The sequence below is a fragment of the Gossypium hirsutum genome, chromosome A12 (assembly GCF_007990345.1).
Source record: "Gossypium hirsutum isolate 1008001.06 chromosome A12, Gossypium_hirsutum_v2.1, whole genome shotgun sequence".
NCBI classification, from domain to species: domain Eukaryota; kingdom Viridiplantae; phylum Streptophyta; class Magnoliopsida; order Malvales; family Malvaceae; genus Gossypium; species Gossypium hirsutum.
Genome location: NC_053435.1, coordinates 92,009,104 through 92,031,732, shown reverse-complemented (window position 1 = coordinate 92,031,732; position 22,629 = coordinate 92,009,104). Strand labels below are relative to the sequence as shown.

Sequence of the window (22,629 nt, the reverse complement as noted above, 5' to 3'; positions counted from 1 at the left end):
TTAGGGAACTTTTACTTTCTATTCCTACCTAAATTTCATAATAGTTTTTCATTTTATTCAATTTGGTCCTTAATATACAAAATCAATAATTAAGCTTTATAATTTAGTCATTTTCATAAACGAAACTTAATTTCTATAAATTTCACACTTAATTCATCCAATTCTCAACAATGGAAACTGATCAAATTTTCAAAAATTTATCAACTTGGTACATGAGCTAGCTAAATCAAGCTCTCATGACCTTAAAGCAATAAAAAATATATGAAAAAGACTTAAATTACCTTAGGTTTTAGCTTAGCCAAATGTAAGCTTCAACCTTTAACCATGACTTCCTTTATTCTTTTTCTTCTAATTTAGACAGTGGAGGAAGATGATGTTATCATCTTTCCTTCCATTAATTTCTTATATATATATAATTAACATTTTATCAATCAAATTTAATTTAATTAATTATGTTTTATTATAAAATTTTATCTTTTAATTAAAACAAAATGAATTTCATCATTACTGTCCACTAGTTATTAATTATTATTGGTCTATTTATCATTTTATTCTATTGGATAATTTCTATCTAGGTCTCCAAACCTTTTTCTAATTAAAAATCTATAACGATTAGATTTTTCAATTTAACCCCTAAGCCTTAATTAACCATTTTTTCTGCTAAATTACTTAATCGAATTTCAATTCATCTATAGACTAACTGTGTACGATCCTTATTTAATATTTACGGACTCATTTTACTAAAATGGGGTCCCAAAACTATAATTTTTGACACCATTAAAATTCGGGTTGTTATACAAAAATTTTAAGAGGGGACTAAATTGATATTTTGAAAATTTCTTACAAACTATTCGAAATGAAAATATGAAGAAAGAATAAATTTACATAATGAATTTGAAATGGCAATTGTCTACCTTCACCACCTTATCTTTTCACCACTAAGTATTTTTCAATTCGATACTAAATTGATACCTTTGAAGGAAAAGATATAACTTTTACAACACTATCTTTGTAACACCCCTAACCCATATCTGTCGCCGAAATAGGGTTACAGAGCATTACCGGAGTCTACAGATCAAATATAGTAAATTCGTAACATTTACTATTTAAATCCAAAACCAATCATATTCAATTATAATATCCTTTATATGGGCTCTCGAGACCCAAATTATGCACTTAAAACAAGTCAGGACTAAACTGGGAACTCAGAATTTTTTTTGCGAAATTTAAATATTTTTCTTAGGTGCAGAGGACACACGTCCGTGTGGCCAGGCTGTGTAGCTCACACGGCCAATTGACACGCCCGTGTCTCAGACCGTGTGGCCATTCGATGTAAGGAACACTGCCGTATCCCAACCCGTGTGCAAATTAGGGTAGCTACTGACTTGGGTCACACGGTCAAGCCACACGCCCTTGTGCTAGGCCGTGTGAACAATTTATTTTACATTAATTAGGTACAAGGGTCATATGACTAAGTCACACGCCCATGCGCTAGGCCGTGTGTCACACACGGCTGAGACACATGCCCGTGTCTCTGCCCTTGTGAAAATACCTGAGCATTCTGTTTCTCAATTTAAAGATGTAGGGGACACATGGCTAAACCACACGCCCATGCGCATAGCCGTGTGTCACACACGGGTCAGACACACGCTCGTGTATCTGCCCGTATAAACAAAAATAGGCCATTTTTAAGGTCACTTTTCTCACCCAATTTTGCCTTCGACCTACAATAACACTTGAATACATTCACCAACCAATTCAATACATTAAAACCAAGCCACAACCAATCTTATGCATAATATATCATCACATGTATTCAAACTTACTTGTTTGTATAAACATATAAATTTACCAAAATTCAATCTAATCATACCAAGCACATATTTATATTAATCATATTGTACCCTCATACATTTACATCAAACAAGCCATCACTAGCCATTCCAATGGCTAGTTACAACCAACCATATATATATGACATCATTGGCCAACTTAACCCATACATGCTATTATACTAAAATAAGTTTGCTATTTATACCAAAACGAACTGAAGGATAGTGTGATGATGCTCTGGCCAATTCCAACCTTTATGAGCTTCTGAGCACTATAAAACAGAGGAAATAAAACAAAGTAAGCTTTTAAGCTTTGTAAGTTCGTATAACGGGAAATAAACTTACCATTTATTTGCTTTTAAAATAATCATACAAGTGCATCCAAATCAATTAAATCAATATCTAAATACACATACATCCTCATCAAACGTGTTAGTTATGTAATTCACATAAGTCTCAAGAGACAAGAATGAGCTCATCCTTATTCAATTTCCACATACATGTATTTATCAGATAAAGTATACAATAATCATGTACATATTATATCTTTATAGTTCAAGTATTTCTCATAGTAATTCATCTCGAAATTCATATCATCTCATATCAGAACTTTACCCGTTGAATCATTTAAAATATCAATGGATACATGGGCAATACACATGAAGTGTACAATACGGTAAATCCGTCAACTAATATTCAGGGGTGCTTATAAAAGCACATAAACGTGAAGCTTATGCAGGCTAAAACAGGAAGCTCATAAGAGCTATAGCCGGAAAGCTCATACGAGCCAATAACGGGTAGCTTCGAAGAGCCATTAACAGGAAGCTCCGGATAACCATATATCGGGAAGTTCAAGCCATATCGGGAAGCTCACAAAGAGCAAATTAACGAGAAGCTCATGAAGAGCCATAATCGGGAAGCTCATAAGAGCTAAAGTGTGTCCAAAACATATGTAGGATCACAACCTATCGGTACGTTCCGAAGAGCTATAACAGGAAGCTCACTAGAAGCTTTTAACTGAAAGCTCATGTGAACCAATTATCGGGATGCTCTTTTGAGCAATGGTGTGCCCACAACATATGTAAGATCATAACAAATACGGGAGCCCTGTATCCAACCAGTTTTCATGTATTCAAATGGGATTTCATATTTATTAGGAATTTTCGTACTTATGATTAATTTCATAAACATATCAATTTCACAATTCAACATTCACATATACAACATTTCATTCAAACATGTAAATATGTAAAATTTAGTTACATGAACTTACCTCGACACTTGTTTGTATACGAGAATATACCAATCCGATACTTTTTGTTTTCGTCGATCCAACTTCGTACTAGGTCTATCCGAATCTATATGAGTAAATTTAAATCAATTTAATACAATTCATATTTAATTCAACTCAAGCACATTTTAGGCAAAAGTACCATTTTGCCCCTATACTTTTAATTAATTTCGATTTCATCCCTAGGCTTAGAAAATGAAATTCATGCAATTTAATCCTTAATCCAAGCCTAGCCAAAGTTTTCATATAACATTTACAGCCCATGTATTTTCCAAAGATCAGAAATTTTCCATAAATTTTACATCTTTTCAATTTAGTCCCCAAATCACAATTTCATGAAAATTTCTTTTACAAAGTTATTTATCTATCAACAACCTTTCATTTTCTACCATAAATTTTAAAATTTCAGCATACATCCATGGAAAAATTTTGATACTTTGATAACTTTGCAAATTAATCCCCAAAATAGCTAGATTAGGTTATTATGATCTCGGAAATATATAAATTACTAAAAACAAACAAGAATGCTTACCCAATTGAGCCAATTAAGCTTGCTTGAACTCTTTTCTCTTAGCTAGGGTTTCCATGTATTTTAATTTGGGGAAGATGATGAAATAAGATGATATTAGTTTACTATCATTTTTAGTTATTTCAATTTTCCAATTTAGTCTTTTTCTTTATTCAATTTTCCATGGATGAATCATCATAAATATCTACTAACTTCTCTTAATGGTCTATTTGCCTTATAAGGATCTCAAATTTTGAATTCCATACCTATTTGATCCTTCTATCTACTAGAATTCAATTTTCACATTTTATGCAATTTAGTCCTTTCCCCCTAATTAAACATGAAATCGGTAAAATTTTCTTAACGAAATTTTCATATGAATTCTCTACCATAATGCAGGCCATGCAATAATATTAAAATAATTTTTCTTTCGGACTCGGATTTGTGGCCCCGAAACCACTATTCTAATTTCACGAAAATAGGGTTGTTACAATCTTTTTCTTAAGGCATAGATAGAACATTTCCCCATAGCTTTTATGGCTCAATTAAAACCTTCCAAATTTACAATTGATGATATGAAAGAAAGTAAACAAAGAGACCTTTACAAAGTGTGTGTTTACAAAAATAAGCTTTCATAGAAATAAAAATGAGAGTGATAAAATATTTAACAATAAGCTCCAAGAAATATGTAAGAGTGAAAATGAAAGAATAAAAAATTTGAAGCTTTTCTCTTGACTTTTATGCTTGGATGTGTTCAACTCTTATGTCTTGACTTGTCTCTGAATTGTATTTATTCCAATGAATGAGTTTGTGAATGTTTATGGTCGTTAGGGATAGATTTTAGCCATCAAAAGTATCAAATTCGAGCCTAAAAACGGTTCCTGTAATGTATGTCTCGAGGCTTAACTAAAAATAGTTATTATATGACTATTGGTAGGCCTTAACTAAAAATAGTTATTATATGACTATTGGTAGGCCATGTCTCTAAACATGGAGTTCTTGAAACAAAGTTTTGCTATTGACTTGCTTATCGAAATTTTGACAATTGAAGGATGAATTGACAAAAAATAGCATATTTAGAATTCATTTATAAAGATAACATAATACAAGGTTCAAAAAAATCATACAATTTAGTCCTACTTGTACGAAGATATCACTAAGAAATCATGCCAAAAAAAAATACAAAGACACCAATTATTATCAAGAATTTTTTGTAACCGAGGCATAATCTTAAAATCAAAGAATTGCATGCTATGAATAATTCAATAAAGTCGTATGCAATTTCTATTTTTAGTACTCTCCATTACTATATGGTATTCTTAAAACATTCTCTTTTTTCATATAATTAATAACAACAAAATAAGTCATGAAAAGCATAATGATGAATAATATGGATACCAAAAGCTTCTATAATGATACCAACCAAATTTTTGACAAACAATTGAAGAAACTCTTTACATAAAAGTTTGAATAGATTTAAACATGCCCATCTGAAACATTTTAAAGGTTCTACGAAGGGATTGAAGTTTGACAGTAATTACCTTTGTTGAACCTTGAAACTCTTTTTTGAGGATCTGTCATATGTCTTGAGAAGTAGTTGCTGTAAAAATCCGAGAGAAAATATCATTTGTACCTGCTTGTTGAAGAAAGAACAAAGGTCGTGTGTATTTCTTTCTGCTCTTTCGAAGTCTTTGTTGATCATCTGGGGTCATTATACTCACTTTATACCAGCTCCCAAAGTTCTTGAGACATAAACGAAGTCCTTATATCTTGATGCTCCAAAATTCGAAGTTCTCTCTTTTGAACAAAGGAATAAAAGGCTGCGATGAAGTTACAGTACCACTGACTATCAGCATTAGGTTTGCCTGAACCACTCACATTGAATTTCTCTTTTATTTCACTCTCTCCCACTTAGTAAAACAAACTTAGCTTTGATATCAAAACATATTGATAAAAACAAAGATAAAATATGCTAAAAAGAAGATAAAAATAAAACTTGGATTGAAAACTAGAAGCGAAGAGAAAGTGAAGTTGACTATTTTTTGATACATGAAAAAGAACTTAACACAACCTTTTATAAGCTGTACAAGTGGCTAAAAAAAGGAAAACCGAAAGAGCTAAAAATCTGCGTAATGGTGGATATATTATTAACAACACCTAGTTAAAATATAGGAACAAACTGGACAAACAAAAGGCTAATTCCATTGGCTACTAACTATTGATTTCTAATCATTCTCAACATTTGCAACGATCGGATCTCACAGGAGTGAAATACAGAGGTCTGACATATCACACAAAAATGTTTCTAATCCGACTATGGTTGATATCCAAGATTATGGAACTGTAACAAGATTTAAAAATAAAAAAAGGCGAGATTCATACAAGTTTTTGTTGAGCTAGAGTCCTTACAAAAACTAGAAAATGCTTTGTGGAAATAGCAGGGGATTTTATGAGACAAATGTTGTTAGGGAAATTTTTAAAATTGAAGGAGTCTTTGATATTGATGCTAAAAAAAATTTGGTAAGTATATCCTAATCATCTTTGCAAAGGACAAAAAGAGAAGGATGTTGAAGACCATGAACTGGTTTGTCACCATTGTTGAATGGTCTAAAGACTACTTGACTGCAAAGGGAGCAACTTGGATTTTTTATTGACTCCCTCTGCATGTTTTCAAATGTGGCAATACTTTGAAGGCTGAGGATTTCAACTGCGGGAAGATGCTAATTTTGATTCATCAGTTAGAAGATGAGTTGAAATGCAAATTTTGGGGGGGGAAGCTATTTGGTTAGGGTGATAGAGGCTATTTCTGATTCCGATGATATTGCAACCATCAGATAGAGATGATTAGTGGTGAATCGAGGGACCTCGAAGGAAAGCGACGAGTTGTTTGAGTCTGGGTTGGAGTTGGACAATGCATTAAATGTGCATGAAGAGAATGTTAGGAATGTGTTGTTGAAAGAAAATTTGATACTCTAGGTGTCAAAAGGCGGACAAGATTATTAATGATTGCTTGGTTAAGCCAAACTAAGAGATCTCAATGGGCATATTGCCCCAACCATTGCAGTAGATTCTTTTAGTCCTAATGTGGTGGGCCCTCTCATGAAAAGTTTATATATTAATTTTTAAAACTGAAAGAAAACACCAACCCACCATGTGTAGAATAACTTTAAAGAAATTTACTTTTTGTTAATGGTTTATTAGAAAATATTTATTTATGAAATTGTTAATTTTAATTTTGAATTAAATTAAAACATTTGCAAAATAAAATAAAATTTAGAAAGTAATATGCAATCATTTTCCCCTTTGTTAGCTTAAAATAAAATAAAATTGTTTTGACTATTATTGTTTTTCATTGACGTGTTTGATAAGGAAGATGTTGAAATGAAAAATGAAAATAAAAAAATATATATTTAAAAAGACATAATTTTAAATCAGGTTATATTTTTCCAGATTTCCTCGATTAATCTTATAATTCCTATTTTTTAAAAAAAACTTATTTCTACGCATCATAATTAATACTATCATCTCTTTTAATTTTTTATAAAACACACTGTTGTTGTTGTCTTCGTTTTTTCACCCCGTCATTTCCGTCGCCATTAGAGTTACAAGTTAAGGTGGTGGGATTTTCGGAATCCAATACGGCAATCATCGCATTCTTGCCAACTAACTGTTGATGCAGAGCCATTTTAATGGCCGAAAGCTTGGATAGCTTGAAATGAAATCCATATTTTCAGGTCCCACAAACATTACATACCATTGCCATCTCTTAGAGAAAATAATATATTAACAGCGGTCAAATCAAGATCTGGCATTCTTGTAAATCTAAAATAAAACAAGACCAAAATAGTAGTCAGGAGGGTACGAATTTATTAAAGCAGGCAAACCGCCTTCCGACTACATCGCGAATTCCCAAAAAATTCCCCCTCTTCACTGCACAACGTTAAAACCTTAGCCATGAAATCCCTCCCCTCCATCTCCATGCACTTTCTAACCCTCCTCTTCTTCTTTCTCCACCCAATCCCAACCCTTGGTTCCACCGGCTACGACACCAGCCCCACCGATTACATCCGTACAAGCTGCTCTGCCACATTGTATCCTGTCCTTTGCTACACTTCCCTATCTGGTTACGCCAATCCGGTCCAGCAAGACCCAGCTCCTCTAGCTCGCATCGCCATTGGTGTCAGCCTCTCCAAGGCCCGTCACATAGCATCTTATGTCTCTAACCTCACCCGTGAAACAGCCTACGGCGCTGACCCACAAGCCAGCGCCGCCTTACACGACTGTATTTCCAACATGGACGATGCCGTGGATGAAATCCATGGTTCGTTAAGGCAAATGCGACGGCTGGTAGCCCCGGGTTCGGAGTCTTTCAGGTTCCAAATGGGGAACGTTCAGACGTGGATGAGCGCGGCTTTGACGGACGAAGAGACATGTACAGACGGGTTCGAAGATGTGAAGGAGGGGCCATTGAAAACGGAGGTGTACGAGAGGGCGGTGGAAGTGAAGAAGCTTACGAGCAATGCTTTGGCGTTGGTTAATAGTTATGCAGAAAAGGGTGAGTAAAAAACCCAAAAGAAAAATGTATAATTTTTTATCAACTAAGGAATATTGTTAAAAACTTTGTTTAAGTTGTTTCGTGAGTGAAATCTAAAAAGCTGTATCTCTTTCGTTTGTAAATGGAGCAAAGTTTACGGAGTTAACTTAGCAGTCCATTTTCTTCTCGTGTTGACTACGTAAAGGTGAGCTTCCTTAAGTAATTTTTAGGTTTCATTCGACTACAATCCACTTCTGCTTTTAAATTTTATTACTTTGGCTTATTTATAATTCGGCTCATTTGATTAGGTTTTTCTACTTCAATTTTCATAATCGTGTTATTATTATTAGAGTAAAATCCGTGTAATTTGATATATAAATTTTGATTTGATACAATTATACATATTAATTTATAGGAAATTTTAAGTTTAATTCAATTAATTTACACATTTAAAGAAATAAATATATCATCTTAATTTTATATTGGATAAATATAATTATTTATGAATGTCATATATAAATATGAAATGATGTTATATCAATAATTGTATTAATAGTTTCCCTCAGTTAGGTTAAATCAAAATTTCATGTTAAATTTTGAGATTGATAAATTACACCACTAGCCATCCAATTATTAGTAAATTTCTTTTTTGGTCACCCAACTATGAAAAAGGAAATGAGTGACCAAAATGAAAAAGTATTAAAGCTGGGCGACTAAAATTAGTGTATAATAACATTAAATTAAAGGTGGTTGACTTAAATAAAAATATTTTGTAATGGCAATGCCTAAATGCAAATTTTCTCGGTGACCAAGGCCATAGCTAGAGGCTGGCAGGGGCCTCGACCCCCATAAAATAAAAAATTTTCCATTTAGGTCCTCTAAAAATTTTAAGATTTTAAATTAGTAAAGGTCAAAATTACACTTTATCCCCCTAAAAAATAATAAAAATTTGATTTAATCATTTAAAAATTATAAAGATATATGCTATTAAAATGATGATATTACATTTTTACTATCATAAAAATTACAATTTAATTTCAATCCCCCCTAAAAATATTTTCTAACTTCGCCCCTTTTGGTGACCAAAATAAAAACTTATGAAAGTTGAGTGATTAACTATATAATTTACCCATTAAATTAATATAATAATCAATTGTCCTTGATTTTAAAAGAATAATAACATATGAATTAAAGTAGAATGGTACATTTAGAGCCATTTATTTTTAGTAAATCACTTTATGCGGAAGTTGAAATTTTGTATAAGCAAATGCCATTTTAGGTGAGTCTCTTAGTAGATGTTGGATCATCATGAAGAGGACATAAAAATATTTTCATAATATATGGCACAAATGACTAATAAATTTCAAAATTTATATAATCCATATTTAAGAAACCTAAACAAAGTTATGAACCAAGTCAAATACAAAAATCTGGAAGTCTATAAAAGATCGTCAAACTCATAATGTTATTAGTGAAATCTTTGATAAAAGTGGTTGCATAAATTACAATGCTGTAATTCATCCCAAATGTGTTTGGTATAGCACAGCTAAGCAGCACCTCATCCAGAAAAAAATATATTAATTTAGCCCCAACTATTGGCAATTTTGATCTCGTTTTTTTTATAGAGCTTCGACACAATTATTTGCCACTGAAGAACAAAGATTCTGCTCAACAAAACCATGTGTTGGTTTATGCTATATAGAAAAATAAAAGAAGAATATTTTTTGCCTTTATTTATTTATTTATTTTTACGGAAAAGATAAAATCACATCTTTATGATATCTAATCAACCTCAAACTAAAATTGTCTCGATGAGATTACATTGTATGAAGCAATATCATTATTACATGATATGAGAATAATTTCTCTTTCTTTATTAATTCATTCATTCTTTTTATTCTTTGATATTTCTTGCCTCATTGTGCCCTAAGAATCTTATAGTCATGTTGATTAATTACTCCATACCCACAAGTGCAAAAATACTCCAAACCTTCTCTCTCTATATATATATCCAATGCAATAACAAACTCTTGACAAAAGGATCACCAAAATCCACGACAAGACACTAGAAGATCACTCTCCAAGGACCAAATGAACCCAAAAGGCACTGCATAAGTTCAGTATCACAATTCGCATGGCAGAAATGCACAACCTCAGAAAACGTGATGGAGCAAACGCACTACCGTATAAATTTGCACCAAACAATAGAACCTGCTTAAAAAATAATAATCCATGTCATCCTAGCCGAAGCTCTGAACAACATGAATTTGTAGCTACAATCATGATATCAATTGGAACAAATATTTGTCATGTCGTTTGCTTACACCGTTTGAAGAGACGTCAAAACTAGTATGCCAATAGAGAAAACATAAAAGAAACCTTAAGTACCATAACCCAATTAATAAGGAAATCATCACGATATTTCTCCACCGTTCACTCCCGGACCTCCATATCCAACCACCTCAAATGATTACTATAACAGAACCATCAAGTTCCACCATTAACGAAATCACACCAAAGATAAGCAACCATTCACAATGAGAAGAATCTATGAAGCACCTCTCATTAGAAGCATCAGATTAGCAATAATTGATGCAAAAGAAGACAAATCAAATCCCCTTCTAACCCACCAACTCACCTGTTGGAAATTGGTTTTATGAAACTTCTCTAATGGCATTGTTATTGGATTTTATGGTTGAATTAGCAAGATCGGTTTTATACAACTTAAATACCAATTATATGTGAATGAGAACTTGTTCTGAAAGAACCGTGGAAACAAATTACAAGCTTGTATTGTGATTTGAGCTATGAGCTCGTGAGGATGAATTCAGTTAATTATGGGAGTATTTAAATAAAAAGAAGTAAAATGTATCATATAGATAATGATATGAACTCCATGTCTCTAAGGAATTAAGAAGCAGAACATAAAAAAACATCAATCTTTCAAGTGGTCCTATTAATAGAAGTAAAGCTCCAACACATTTGTTCAAGAATTCATTTCTGACCATTTTGAAGAACCCATGATCTAAAAACTCCTTGGATCAATTTTGGAGAATTAACTAAGAGTCCAACAAGATATAGGACTTTAGTGAATGGCATATTTTGGAGGTCTCTTTAGCCATCAATTGTTATTCTTTACACTTAAATTTTAGAGTTTTATTTTATTTACAAGTTTATTCAAGATATTAAACATTTACTTATTTATTTAATTAGAGTTTCCGTTATATAACACTTGTAAAATTAAATATTTAATTAGTTTTAGGAATTTTTAAATTACTTGTTTATTCATTAAATAGAATTTGATTTAGAGGTGAGCATGGGCCGGACTCAACTAAAATTTTAGGCCTGTTTGCTAGCCCGGGCCCGGCTCAACCCGAAAAATGGGCCTAAAATTTTGCCCAAGCCCGACCCGAATAAAAATACTAAAACCCGGGCCCGACTCGGCCAGCACATATTAATTTTTATATTATTTTTTATATAATTTAAAATATATATAATGCATCAAAAATACTAAAAATATCAAAATAAATATTTTCCAACAAATTGAAAATAAATTTTAAAATATATATATATTTAAATAACACTAAGATAGATGCAACTTAACAATCAAATGTCTCTAAAATAATAACAAAATTAACAAATGTCTTTAAAATAATACTAAAATTAGCAATAAAATAAAATTTATACAATATCTAAACAATAACAACAAAATAGTAGCAACATAATAGTAAAATGGCAGCAAAATAAGGAGAAAACAACAAAAAAATAATATTAAAAAAAGAAAAAAAAATTTAGTGTAATCGAGCCGGGCCGGGCCGGGCTCGGTGAAAAAATGCCTTACCCGAGACCCGGCTTATTTTTTAAATGGGCCTTATTTTTTTGCCCAAGCCCATTTTTTGGGCTTATATTTTTGCCCAAACCCTCTCAAATTTCGGGAGGGCCTTCGGGCTGGGCCGGGCGGCCCGGCCCATGATCAGGTCTAGTTTGATTATAGATTAAATTATTGGTTCCAAATTTTATATCATTTTTTTGTACTTTATATTTCTTTTAAGGGTAAATTACCCCATTAGTCACTCTAGATAGTGTTATTTATAACAATAAATAATTTACTAAATTCTTCCATGTGCTTTGGAATAAGTGGTCTAAGTCATTTCTCGGGTTTCTACCAACACAATATTCTTTTCTATTCTCGAACGTTGACTTACTTAGATTATGAGCTTTAGTTCATGAACCGATAAAAATAATGAAAACTTAATTAATATTCTGGGGGGGAATCAATAAGTCTTAATGGGATATAGCAAACTCTATCAAAGTTAGAATTTATTGTAGAATAAATTTCACTAAATTTTGACAAAGCATCACATTCAGTATCGTTATTTTGGTCTAGCCCATGGTCTCTATTTATAGAGAAAATTACAAGAGTCTTGCTTGAACAAAAAGATATAAAATAACAACATTTTAATAAAAATACACCTATGCAACGACACTCCCTTACCCTAGGAGCTATAGTTGTCATCCAAGTTATTTAAGATGGTACATTAGGTCTGTCTCATATATTAGGTACAGTTATATGTGTTTGGACTTTTAACCAACTCATATAATTTAATTAACCAAATAAAAAATTTATATTTCCAAAAATATTATTTATTTAATTAAATAAAATAAATTTAATTATTTTTTCTAATTAAATTATTTTCTCAACTCAGTTCTAATTCCATTAAAGTCATGACAACTACTTCAGTTATCTTATTTAATAAAACTATGATGACTTGACTAATTTAATTTTTGCTTTAAAATCTAGTTATTTAATTACAATCAATTAAATAATAATTCAAAAAAATTAATTTACTCCTTAAGTATGGATGCGTACATGCGATATATTTCTCTAATTCGCCGTTGTCATATGTTTATCTCATCGATTCAAATGCAAATCATACAAGTCGTACCTAACTAGCGGAGTGACAGACACTTTCTTTGTTCGCAAACACAAGTACAAATTATGTTCAAGTAATAAAATCTCGAGAACCCAAGGTTTTTCCACAGTGAAGTTGATTAGAATTTAAAAGATTAAAAATTTTATTCTAAAACAAATATTTACCACCTAGTTTTGGAATGAGTGGAAATATTGAAAATGAAGGTGGCTGAAGGAAGAACTAGAAATAAAAATAATTGGGAGAAATAAATCAAATAAAATAAATAAATACCTAGAATGAAAGATGCTGAGGATAGAGGATCCACTTTTAGTGTTATACTAAGTTTAAATTTTAATACTCAATTTTATTACTTAGTTAGAATTCATAAACAACGGAGGTTCTAGTCATATAGTCCAACAATTTAAGTTCAATAATTTGGCATATGAATCGATGAACAATGGTATGTTCATCAAAGGAGTGTCAAATATGATTGTTCAAAAATTCAAGTTCAAAAGTTTAGAAAATGGATCAATAAGCAAAGGATAATGTAATATGAAAGTTCAACAGTTTAAGTTCCGTCTAATATGTAACATATGGTATTATACTTATAACTTCAAAACTTATAGAAAGGTTTAATTATTTTATATGTATTCAACAAATCAAGGTTAATTTATTCAAACATTTATTGTGTTGTCTATTATCAATAATAAATCAAGAATCATTCTTTTCAAGTACGATTATAACAAGTGAATGATAATCCATTTTACCCCAAAAGATGAGTATAGACTTTACCTTAGTATTTTCCAAAAGTCACCTCAACATGGAAAACTTAAAACATAATAAATCTAAAGGCAATTTATAGAGGTTTCACCTCAACATGGAAAACTTAAAACATAATAAAACATGGCATCGACAATTCACCCTATTGTGTAAAGCTTGTCAGATATCCTTTAGTGTTCCAAATGGTTTCACGGGTTATTTTAAAAGCTTATGACAATGTTATGGAATGATATAATCATGTTGTGAGTGGTACAGGTTCTTATTCAAAACTCATGAGATATGAGTCTAGTTATGTTGCCTTGATGGTAAGAATGATACGAGTAAATTCTAACTATAAAAATGATCTTAGGACGATTTTGAAATTTTTGGTATATACTTACGATATATATAAGCATGTAGTGATATTTACCCAGGTTCACTCAAGAATGTTGTGTGGATTTATAATATGCATGGTTGATGTGGTTACTTATTTATATGCAACTTACTAAGTTTTATGCTTACTCCCTTTCCTTTCCAGTTTCTTATAGTGCCACCAAGCTAGTATTGGGGATCAAGGAACGTTGGAGGCATCGATTACACTATCACCTGAAGCTTTGGTATAGCAAGTTTAACATTTGATTTTGGAGTGTATAGGGACTTGAATCTTTTGTTAGTGTCTTGTTAGTTTAGCCACATGGGTTGGCTCATATGATGGATGAGATATTCATTTCGAAAAGGCCATTAATGTTGGCTAATGTTGATTATTATTAAATGCATTTAATGCAAATTTCTTATGGTTGTGGTTGATTTGGTTATATGTGTTATGCTTGGATTGGTTTTGGTTGATATTGTGCAGGTTGGTGCAAGTAAGGGTGGCAAAAAGGCTTGGTAAATAGCTTTATTTTTGTCCACACGGGCAGGCACACGGGCGTGTGTCTAGGCCATGTGTGACACACGGTCTGCCCCACAGAATATAATCCGGCCGTGTGCCCCCTGCACCTCAATTTTACAAGTCAGTATGCATGGTAGTAAACATACGGGCAGAGACACGGCCGTGTGTCTCAGCCGTGTAGAGGACACGGCCTAACACATGGGCGTGTGCCTTGGTCGTGTGCCCTTAATTAGTTGATAACATTAGAAACAGAATGTTAAGGTTTTTGTACACGGGCGTGTCATGGCCGTGTGAAGGACACGGGCCATGGATATGGGTGTGTGTCAGGCCGTATGAAAACCCCTGTAAGTTTGAATCGAAAAATAAATTCACACGGGCTAGGGACACGGGCGTGTTCTGATATGTTTAAGCCGTGTGAGTCACACAGGCCTTCAACATGGCCATGTTAAGATAACACACGGGCGTGTCGCCCTTCCACACGGGCATGTGTCCTTATCAGCTTAAAATTCTACAAAGTTTTCTAGAGTACACCGATTAGTCCCGAATCAATTCCAACGTGTGTTTGGGGCCTCGTAAGCCTATAGTAGGGACATTAAGGTATTATGAAAAGTTTTAATTCTGAGCGAAATTTCAAATCTAGGAAATGTATGTTTGTATGTGTTTAAGTCTGGTAACACCTCGTATCTTGTTCCAGCGTCAAACTCGGGTATACAAGTTTTATTTAAACGGCTTTAAATTTTTTTTAGAAAAATACATTGTCTGAATTATCTTAGATCAAAATTTAAAAAATTATACACAGATAAATTACTGGTCCAGTTTGAAAAATAAAATATATTAAATTAATCTTGTAATAAATTTTCAATAAACAACTTATGTATTCCTATGTATATTATATTTATACAGATTTCAAAACATTAATAATTTAATTTATATAAAATTTTATGTTCTTTTTCTTTTTCTTTTTCAAACACGTTCAAATTATTTTATTCATACCATGTTGTGTTATAATTGATTGTTGAAGGTTAATATATACTCTGCCTTTTGAACTTTTCTGATTTGTTAAATTGTAGTTAATTGGTGCTTAAACTTTTTTATTTAATTATTCAACATACTTTAATCCTTATACAATAACATTATTAAAATGTGATAGCATGATATTGTGAATTAATAATATGATGTCATATTATTACATGTTGCAAGTATTCACAAAAATTAAATTTTCTTTTAAAATTAAATGAATTTGAACAACCTAGACATTACTTTTTTTCAAATCATTTTTAACTTTTAAGTATGCTTCTTTTGCAATTTTATATAAATTAAAACAAGCTATTATACCCTATACTTTACTTAAAATTTAAAATTTAATTATTATATTTTAAAAGTTTAAAATTCACATTTTAAATTTAAAACTACTATTTAAATCATTAACATTATTTGAATTTTCTATCTAAATTTATTAATTTAATATTTTTATTTTTAATCAATCATTCACGAGGGTATTTGGTAAACATAATTTTAAGCTTTTTTTAATTGATTTTGACATAAATGAATGATTGAGTAGTCAAACCCCTAATAATACTGTTTGGTGAATGAAAAATTGCAAATCGAGAATGAGATATATTGAATGATATATCCAATGATGCTTGCTTAAAAATTACTCATTTTACCACAAACTCTCAAACCTAATAAAGGTCTAAAGATATTTCTAGCTTTCATTCTCTTGTTTTCACTTTCACCCCCAAAATCTAAAATATATCTAAAAAAAATTCACCAATTAATTTTCATAATGAATATTTTAATTTCTTGATAATAATATTTTATTTTAATAATTTCACCTAATAAAGACTAATATTGTAAACAAACAAACACTTACTAATAAAATATGTTATATATTTATTTATCATTTAACAAATATCAACTTTTAGCGGTTAGTTAAATTTTATTAAACACTTCTTAAATATACAATTAATAAAATCAATTGATTAAACCAACCACTACAATTAACAATCAACCAATTACAAAATAAAACCATCATATAAAAACTATTTAATAAACATGTGAAGAAAGTACTAACAAAGTTAATTATGTTGTGGATTCATTTACACAAAGTTAAATTTAGAATTCAACATACTTTGATACTTAAATATAAAAACTTCAAATTTTGTCCACAACATATTTTAATCTTAAATAACATTCCAAATAATTGAAATTATTATTTAGAAAAGCTAACCTTACAACTTGTCTTCTTAAAAAAGAAAATAAAATGGTTGAAAGCAAAAGATATTTAGATTAGTTGTACTGTTTTCTTTTAATAGAAAAATATAAAAGCAAAAGCAAAAGAAATGAAAAAAAGTGATCAAAGGGTAAAGAAAAGGGTCTTAACAATTACATGGAAATTACAAAAGAGTCGAACTAAAGTAAAGTCTAAGCCCTACAGTAAAATCATTACAGTACCCCCACCCCAAGTTAACTAAAAATTAAAAGGAAAAAAAAAACAGCTAAAACGTCAATTAGCTGATAACTAAACGACACCTAAAAAATTAATGTTAAAAAAAATTAAAGCTAACGCGCGAGGTGGAGCAGTGACGGAATGAGCCATCTTCTCCATTCTCTTTCATTTGAGTTTGCTGCTTTACTGAAAACCCACCGACGGTAACACTTTCGGAGGTCGACCGCGGCCTCGCTTAACGCCGGGAGGAGGTGGAGGAGCAGTGGCGGTACCAGTCTTAGCCTTCTTAGGTGGGCGCCCACGTGGCCTTCCGGTGCTGACGGATTTGGGCTTGGGGGGAGCCAATAAGTCCTTCGGTTTAGGCGGACGACCACGAGGTCTGGGAGGAGAGACGACAACGCCAGGTGGAAGAGGAACCTTGGGTTTAGGTGGACGTCCACGTCCACGCTTGGGTGGGGCATTGGGGTCGGGTTTTGTGTAATTGTTGTTCAACATAACAATTTGACCCATTTGTTTCATCTGGTTGAGGTGGTGGGATAGGAGAGTGGAGTGCGACGCTGGGAGATCGGAGTGAGTGGAGTCGATGTGCTTGGCGATGGATGACATACTGGAGCCCTCTTTCTCATTCAATGCCTCTATGGCTTCCAAAATCATCTATCCAGTAAAATCAGAAAAATAAAAAAAGTTAACATCAAATGAAATGATCTGGAAAAGCCCAACAAACAACGAAATGCAAACTACCTGAGGGTAGTCTGGAAGTGAAGAAGATTGTTGAGAAGGATTGAGGCCTTGAGTTCGACTAATTTCTTCGGTCGCCATTGAAATTTAGAGCTTTTTCTTTTTAGCTTTCGTGTTATTTAAGAGAAAGCGAAAAAGAGAGTGAGAGGAAGACGAAGTAGTAAACTGTTAATTGTTAATTTTGTTGAGAAGGCTTTAGGATTTAAAAGGGAAAACTTGGCTGTGAGATGGAAGGAAAGGGAGAAGAACAATGGTAGAGCTATAATCCAACGGCTAGGGATAGCTTATTGCGGGGTGTTTATCCAACGGTATCCATTTATTTCATGCGACACTACGAGGATTGGTGACGTGGATTCGGATTAATGAACTCCATTTCTGCTTTGAATTCATCACATCAGTTACAATAATAAATTAAGGTTTTTTCTTTTTTGATGCGTCGAAGGTGTACCACTGGCTGCGCAAAAGTAATACAAAAAAGGGAAAGGAAGGGTAGGAGAGGAAAGCGGGGCTTCAGATTTACTATGACGAATCAGAAAAGGCCATGTAGAGGAGATCACAAGGGAGAATTTACAGCAAAGGGTGGGGGCCTGATGATAATCGAGTACAACTGAGCTGGACCAATACTTTTATTAAAACAATAGATAAATTGCACTCTAGGTTGGTTTGTTTTTTTCTCATCTCACTTTTGAAACTTTCAAAATCACCCTTCAACTATTTTAGTTTTTTTTTTTCTACTAAGTCTTGTTAAATGTTTTACAAGTTGCGGCGGTGATAGTACCAAAATTGGTATAATAATAAATTTAGTCTTCATATTTGACATATTGTATCAATCCTTCTTTAGTTATAAATTAACTACAAGAACATCCTGACAATTTAAGTCACTGACAGTCTTGCGAAACGAGAAAAACCCAACTCTAATTAACAGTCTCAATTGTGCATATCATTTAAATTAGATCACTTAATCTCATGGTGTCACCCAACTGTACACCAGTCGAATAACACCAATTTGTTCTTCGGTAAAATAAAAACGAAAGTTAAGAATCGAGTTATTTTAATCAACCATGTATTGTTCAAGCATCGAACACGGGGCCTTTCCAATACTAAGAGACGACCCTATTTTTCTTCTAATCTAAAGAAAAAGCGAATACTGAGTATCTAACACCTCAAAATTTTAACATTGACTGTTGAATTTCATCGTAATTAAATCTCTAAGGTTAAGAGTTCAAGTTGTATCTTTAGAAGTTTTATTATTTTAATTTAAAGATAACCTCTATCCTTGAATGACATAAATAAGTTTAATACAAGTAACCTTGTAATAAGAATGAGCTTATTGGTTCAATGGTTAAACATTTTATTTTGTTTGGTCTTATGTTTGAATCCTTGAGTCTGCGATGGGGGAATATTTTTGCTAAACATTGGAAAGTTGGTTTGTGGTTAAATTATTTTGAACTAATTCTATCATCTTTTTTTTTGTTTCCTTTTCTTATTCTTATTCATTTTCTTTCTTTGTTTTTTTTTTCTTTTTTCTTTTTTTTTTCTTTTTTCTTGTTTCAATACTTGATACTGTGTTAAGTGGGAGTTCTTTTGTTGCTCATTGCGTTGTTTGTGCGATCGTTGTGTAAGTTTCGTAATTATCTTATTCAGTTTCTGCGAGTTTTCGTCTCGTTATTGTTTATTCTGTCAAAACGAGATTTTGCTCGTTTTACTTGAATCCTCTGTTTAAATGTTCAATTGCTTACCTTTTTAGGAGAACGGCTTACGGGAGGCACTCCTCCGTCGTGTTAGTCTGGTTTTCTTTTGATACGTGCGAGGTAAGTGTACGAATTTGAGTTGGGGTTGTGTCAAAACTTTCGACAAAATTTTGGTGATAGGTCGATCTTAGCGATGATTTGAGAATAATTGTATAATTGATTATTGAATGGTTGTTTTAGGTTCTAGGATTCTTTTATGTTTTTTATACTCTGAAACTATTGCAGGTACGTACCGAAAACCCTTGTTGTTGTGAATTTTGGATGTCGAAAAATGTGGTTGTCGACGCCACACAACCGTGTGGTAGATCTTGTGGTTGGCAGTGTGTCCAGGTCGTGTGTGGCTATATTAATGCATGGTTCACACGGGCATGTGTCTAGGCTGGGTAACTCACTGTTTACGAATTAGGACCACACGGCTAGGGACACAGGCATGTACCCAGGTTGTGTGAGTCACATGGGCAAGGACACGGGTGTGTGTCCAGGCCGTGTAACTCTCTATTTGCGATTTAAACTTACAAGGGCAGATGACACAGGTGAGGGTTAGGCCGTGTGAATCACACGAGCAAGGACACGAGCAGGTGTCCAGGTCGTGTGACTCACTGTTTACGATTTAGAACCACACGAGCAGACGGCATGGGCATGTGTCAGGCCATGTCGCATTTAAATAGGGTCCGAACCTTATTTTTGAGGTCATGAGTATTGTCTAACTCGAGTACTAGCCTCCACAATGTATCTATGATCTAAATTTAATTGTATGAGGACTGTCTGATACTATGAGATTGAGATATAAAGTATATAAATGTATATAAGTTGTGATCACTATTAATGACACTAATCTGTATTAACTATTTATGAATTGAATTGGAATGACTGAACACATGTTGTTGATATCTGTAATCTACATTTGCATAGGTTGGGATATTTGTGAAGGAGGAAGAGATCTTGTAGCGCCCCAAAATTTTAAGAATTTAATTGTGAGATTCTGCAGTAATTAATTTCTGTATCTGTGGTTCTGTATTCTGCGAATAAGTTTAAGGTCTAGAGTTTGAGTCGCATTATTAAAAGTTTTGTTAGTTTTGAAATCAACCTAAAAGCACGCCTTAACCGCTTAAGTTCGATTCGGTGTGAAATTATGACAAGAATGAGCTTGCTGGTTCACTGGTTAAACATTTGTCTATATTCTGTCGAGTTTCGAGTTCAAATACCATCGTATGCTTTAGGAAAATATTTTTGTTATATGTCAAAAATCTACTTGGAAGTTAAGGAATTAATTTTAACAATAGTTTCTTCTTCTTCCTTCCTATTTTTATTTTTGTTCTTCTTCTTTTTCGTTTTTATATTTTTTTTGTTAACCAGAAGTGGTAAGGGGATACGGGATTAATGGAAGTTCTGTTATTAGTCACTGGTCAGAAGGCTATCGGTAAGTAATTGTCAATGCGAGCTTCTCTATGAATTTTCTTTCATTTTGTAAATTATTTAGAACGGAGAATTTTTGTGAGTTTCGAGAATCTTTTCTAAACGAGTGTGTATTTACTTAGCAAGCAGGGCTATTAACAACAAGGAATAGCAATAAGACAATTTCTGTAATTGTTGCTAAAGTTTCGATAAGTTTGGGATATCTAAAGGTTTCGTGTCGAAACTTTTGACATAGGTATTAAGAGAGTAATTAGGAAGTTTTGTTGGTTAATTGGCTAAATTGTGCTACTGAACGCTTGTTTTAAGCCTCGAGAATCTGTAAAGTTTTTGTCACTTTGAAATCTTTCCAGGTGCATATCGGAAACCATAGTTTTGCAAGTTTCGACCACCAAAAATAGTGGCTGCCGGCGCCACACGGCCAGACACACGGGCGTGTAACTAGGTCGTGTGAGCTACATAGGCGTGTGGCAGGCCATGTGAATGGTAGTGTAACTCACTATTTGTTAAATTAAGGCCATACGAGTGAACACACGGGCGTATGTCTAGGCCATATATGGGCATATTGGTGCAGGGTTCACACGAGCAACAGACACGGGCTTGTGTTTGGGCTGTGTAACTCATTTTTTGTCGATTGAGACCACAGAGCCAAGGACACGGGTGTGTGCCCAGGTCGTGTAACTTGCTGTTAGGGTATAAAAGCTACACAGGCAAGAACACGGGTGTGTACCCAGGCCGTGTAAATCACACGGGTAAGGACACGGACATGTGCCCAGCAAAGACACGGGCGTGTGTCCGGCCCGTGTAACTCACTCTTTATGCTTTAAAACCACACTACCAGGGCACACAGGCGTGTGACCCTACCGTTTAACTGATAATTAGGCCAAAAATTGTCTTTTGAGGCCGAAAATGTTACATAACCTTGATATTGGTTTCTTCAATGGAAGGGTAATTAAAATTGATTATATGAGAACTGTCTGATACATTGGAACTGTAACACCCGGAACCCGAGACCGACACCGGAGTCGAACACGAGGTGTTAACAGACTTTAAACCCCTTATAAAAAATATTTCCCAGACACTGCCAATCTGCGTACTAGTCGCTTTAAAAACCATATCTTGAGTTTCACAACTCGAAAATCAGTTTCGTGATTTTTCCCTGAAACTAGACTCATATGCCCATCTACAAATTTTTTTCTAGAATTTTTGGTTGGGCCAATTAGTACAGTTTATTAGTCAAAGTCTCCCATGTTACAGGGATCGACTACCCTGACCTTTCCGCATTACGACTTGGATATCTCCTTGTACAGGGCTCCAATACTGATGCCGTTTGTTTCTACAGAAACTAGACTCAGAGAGGAATCTATACATATCTGGTATGACTCCTAATTATCTCTGGTTAATTTATAATGAATTTCCAAAGTCGGAACAGGGAATCCAGAAACCGTTCTGGCCCTGTCTCACGAGAACCTGAATATCTCTTAACATACTGTCCGTATGATTGTTTCGTTACTTTCCTATGAAAGTAGATTCATCAAGGTTTGTTTAC

At 33.1% G+C, this 22,629-nt stretch overlaps 2 protein-coding genes across 2 annotated transcripts; one reads left to right on the top strand and one right to left on the bottom strand.

The window, feature by feature from the left end:
- The first annotated feature begins 7,338 nt into the window (after positions 1-7,338).
- On the top strand, positions 7,339-8,482 carry LOC107900421 (21 kDa protein). The gene has a single exon (XM_016826026.2). It carries the CDS (start codon positions 7,586-7,588, stop codon positions 8,192-8,194), a length of 609 nt encoding a protein of 202 aa, XP_016681515.1. The 5' UTR covers positions 7,339-7,585; the 3' UTR covers positions 8,195-8,482.
- Positions 8,483-17,093: 8,611 nt separating this feature from the next.
- Positions 17,094-18,515, bottom strand: LOC107901969 (HMG-Y-related protein A). The gene is made up of 2 exons (XM_016828167.2): positions 17,920-18,515; positions 17,094-17,832 (listed from the first exon to the last, which is right to left on the bottom strand). The coding sequence occupies exons 1-2, from the start codon at positions 17,995-17,997 to the stop codon at positions 17,362-17,364; spliced, it is 549 nt and encodes a 182-aa protein (XP_016683656.1). The 5' UTR covers positions 17,998-18,515; the 3' UTR covers positions 17,094-17,361.
- Between the last annotated feature and the right edge of the window lie 4,114 nt (positions 18,516-22,629).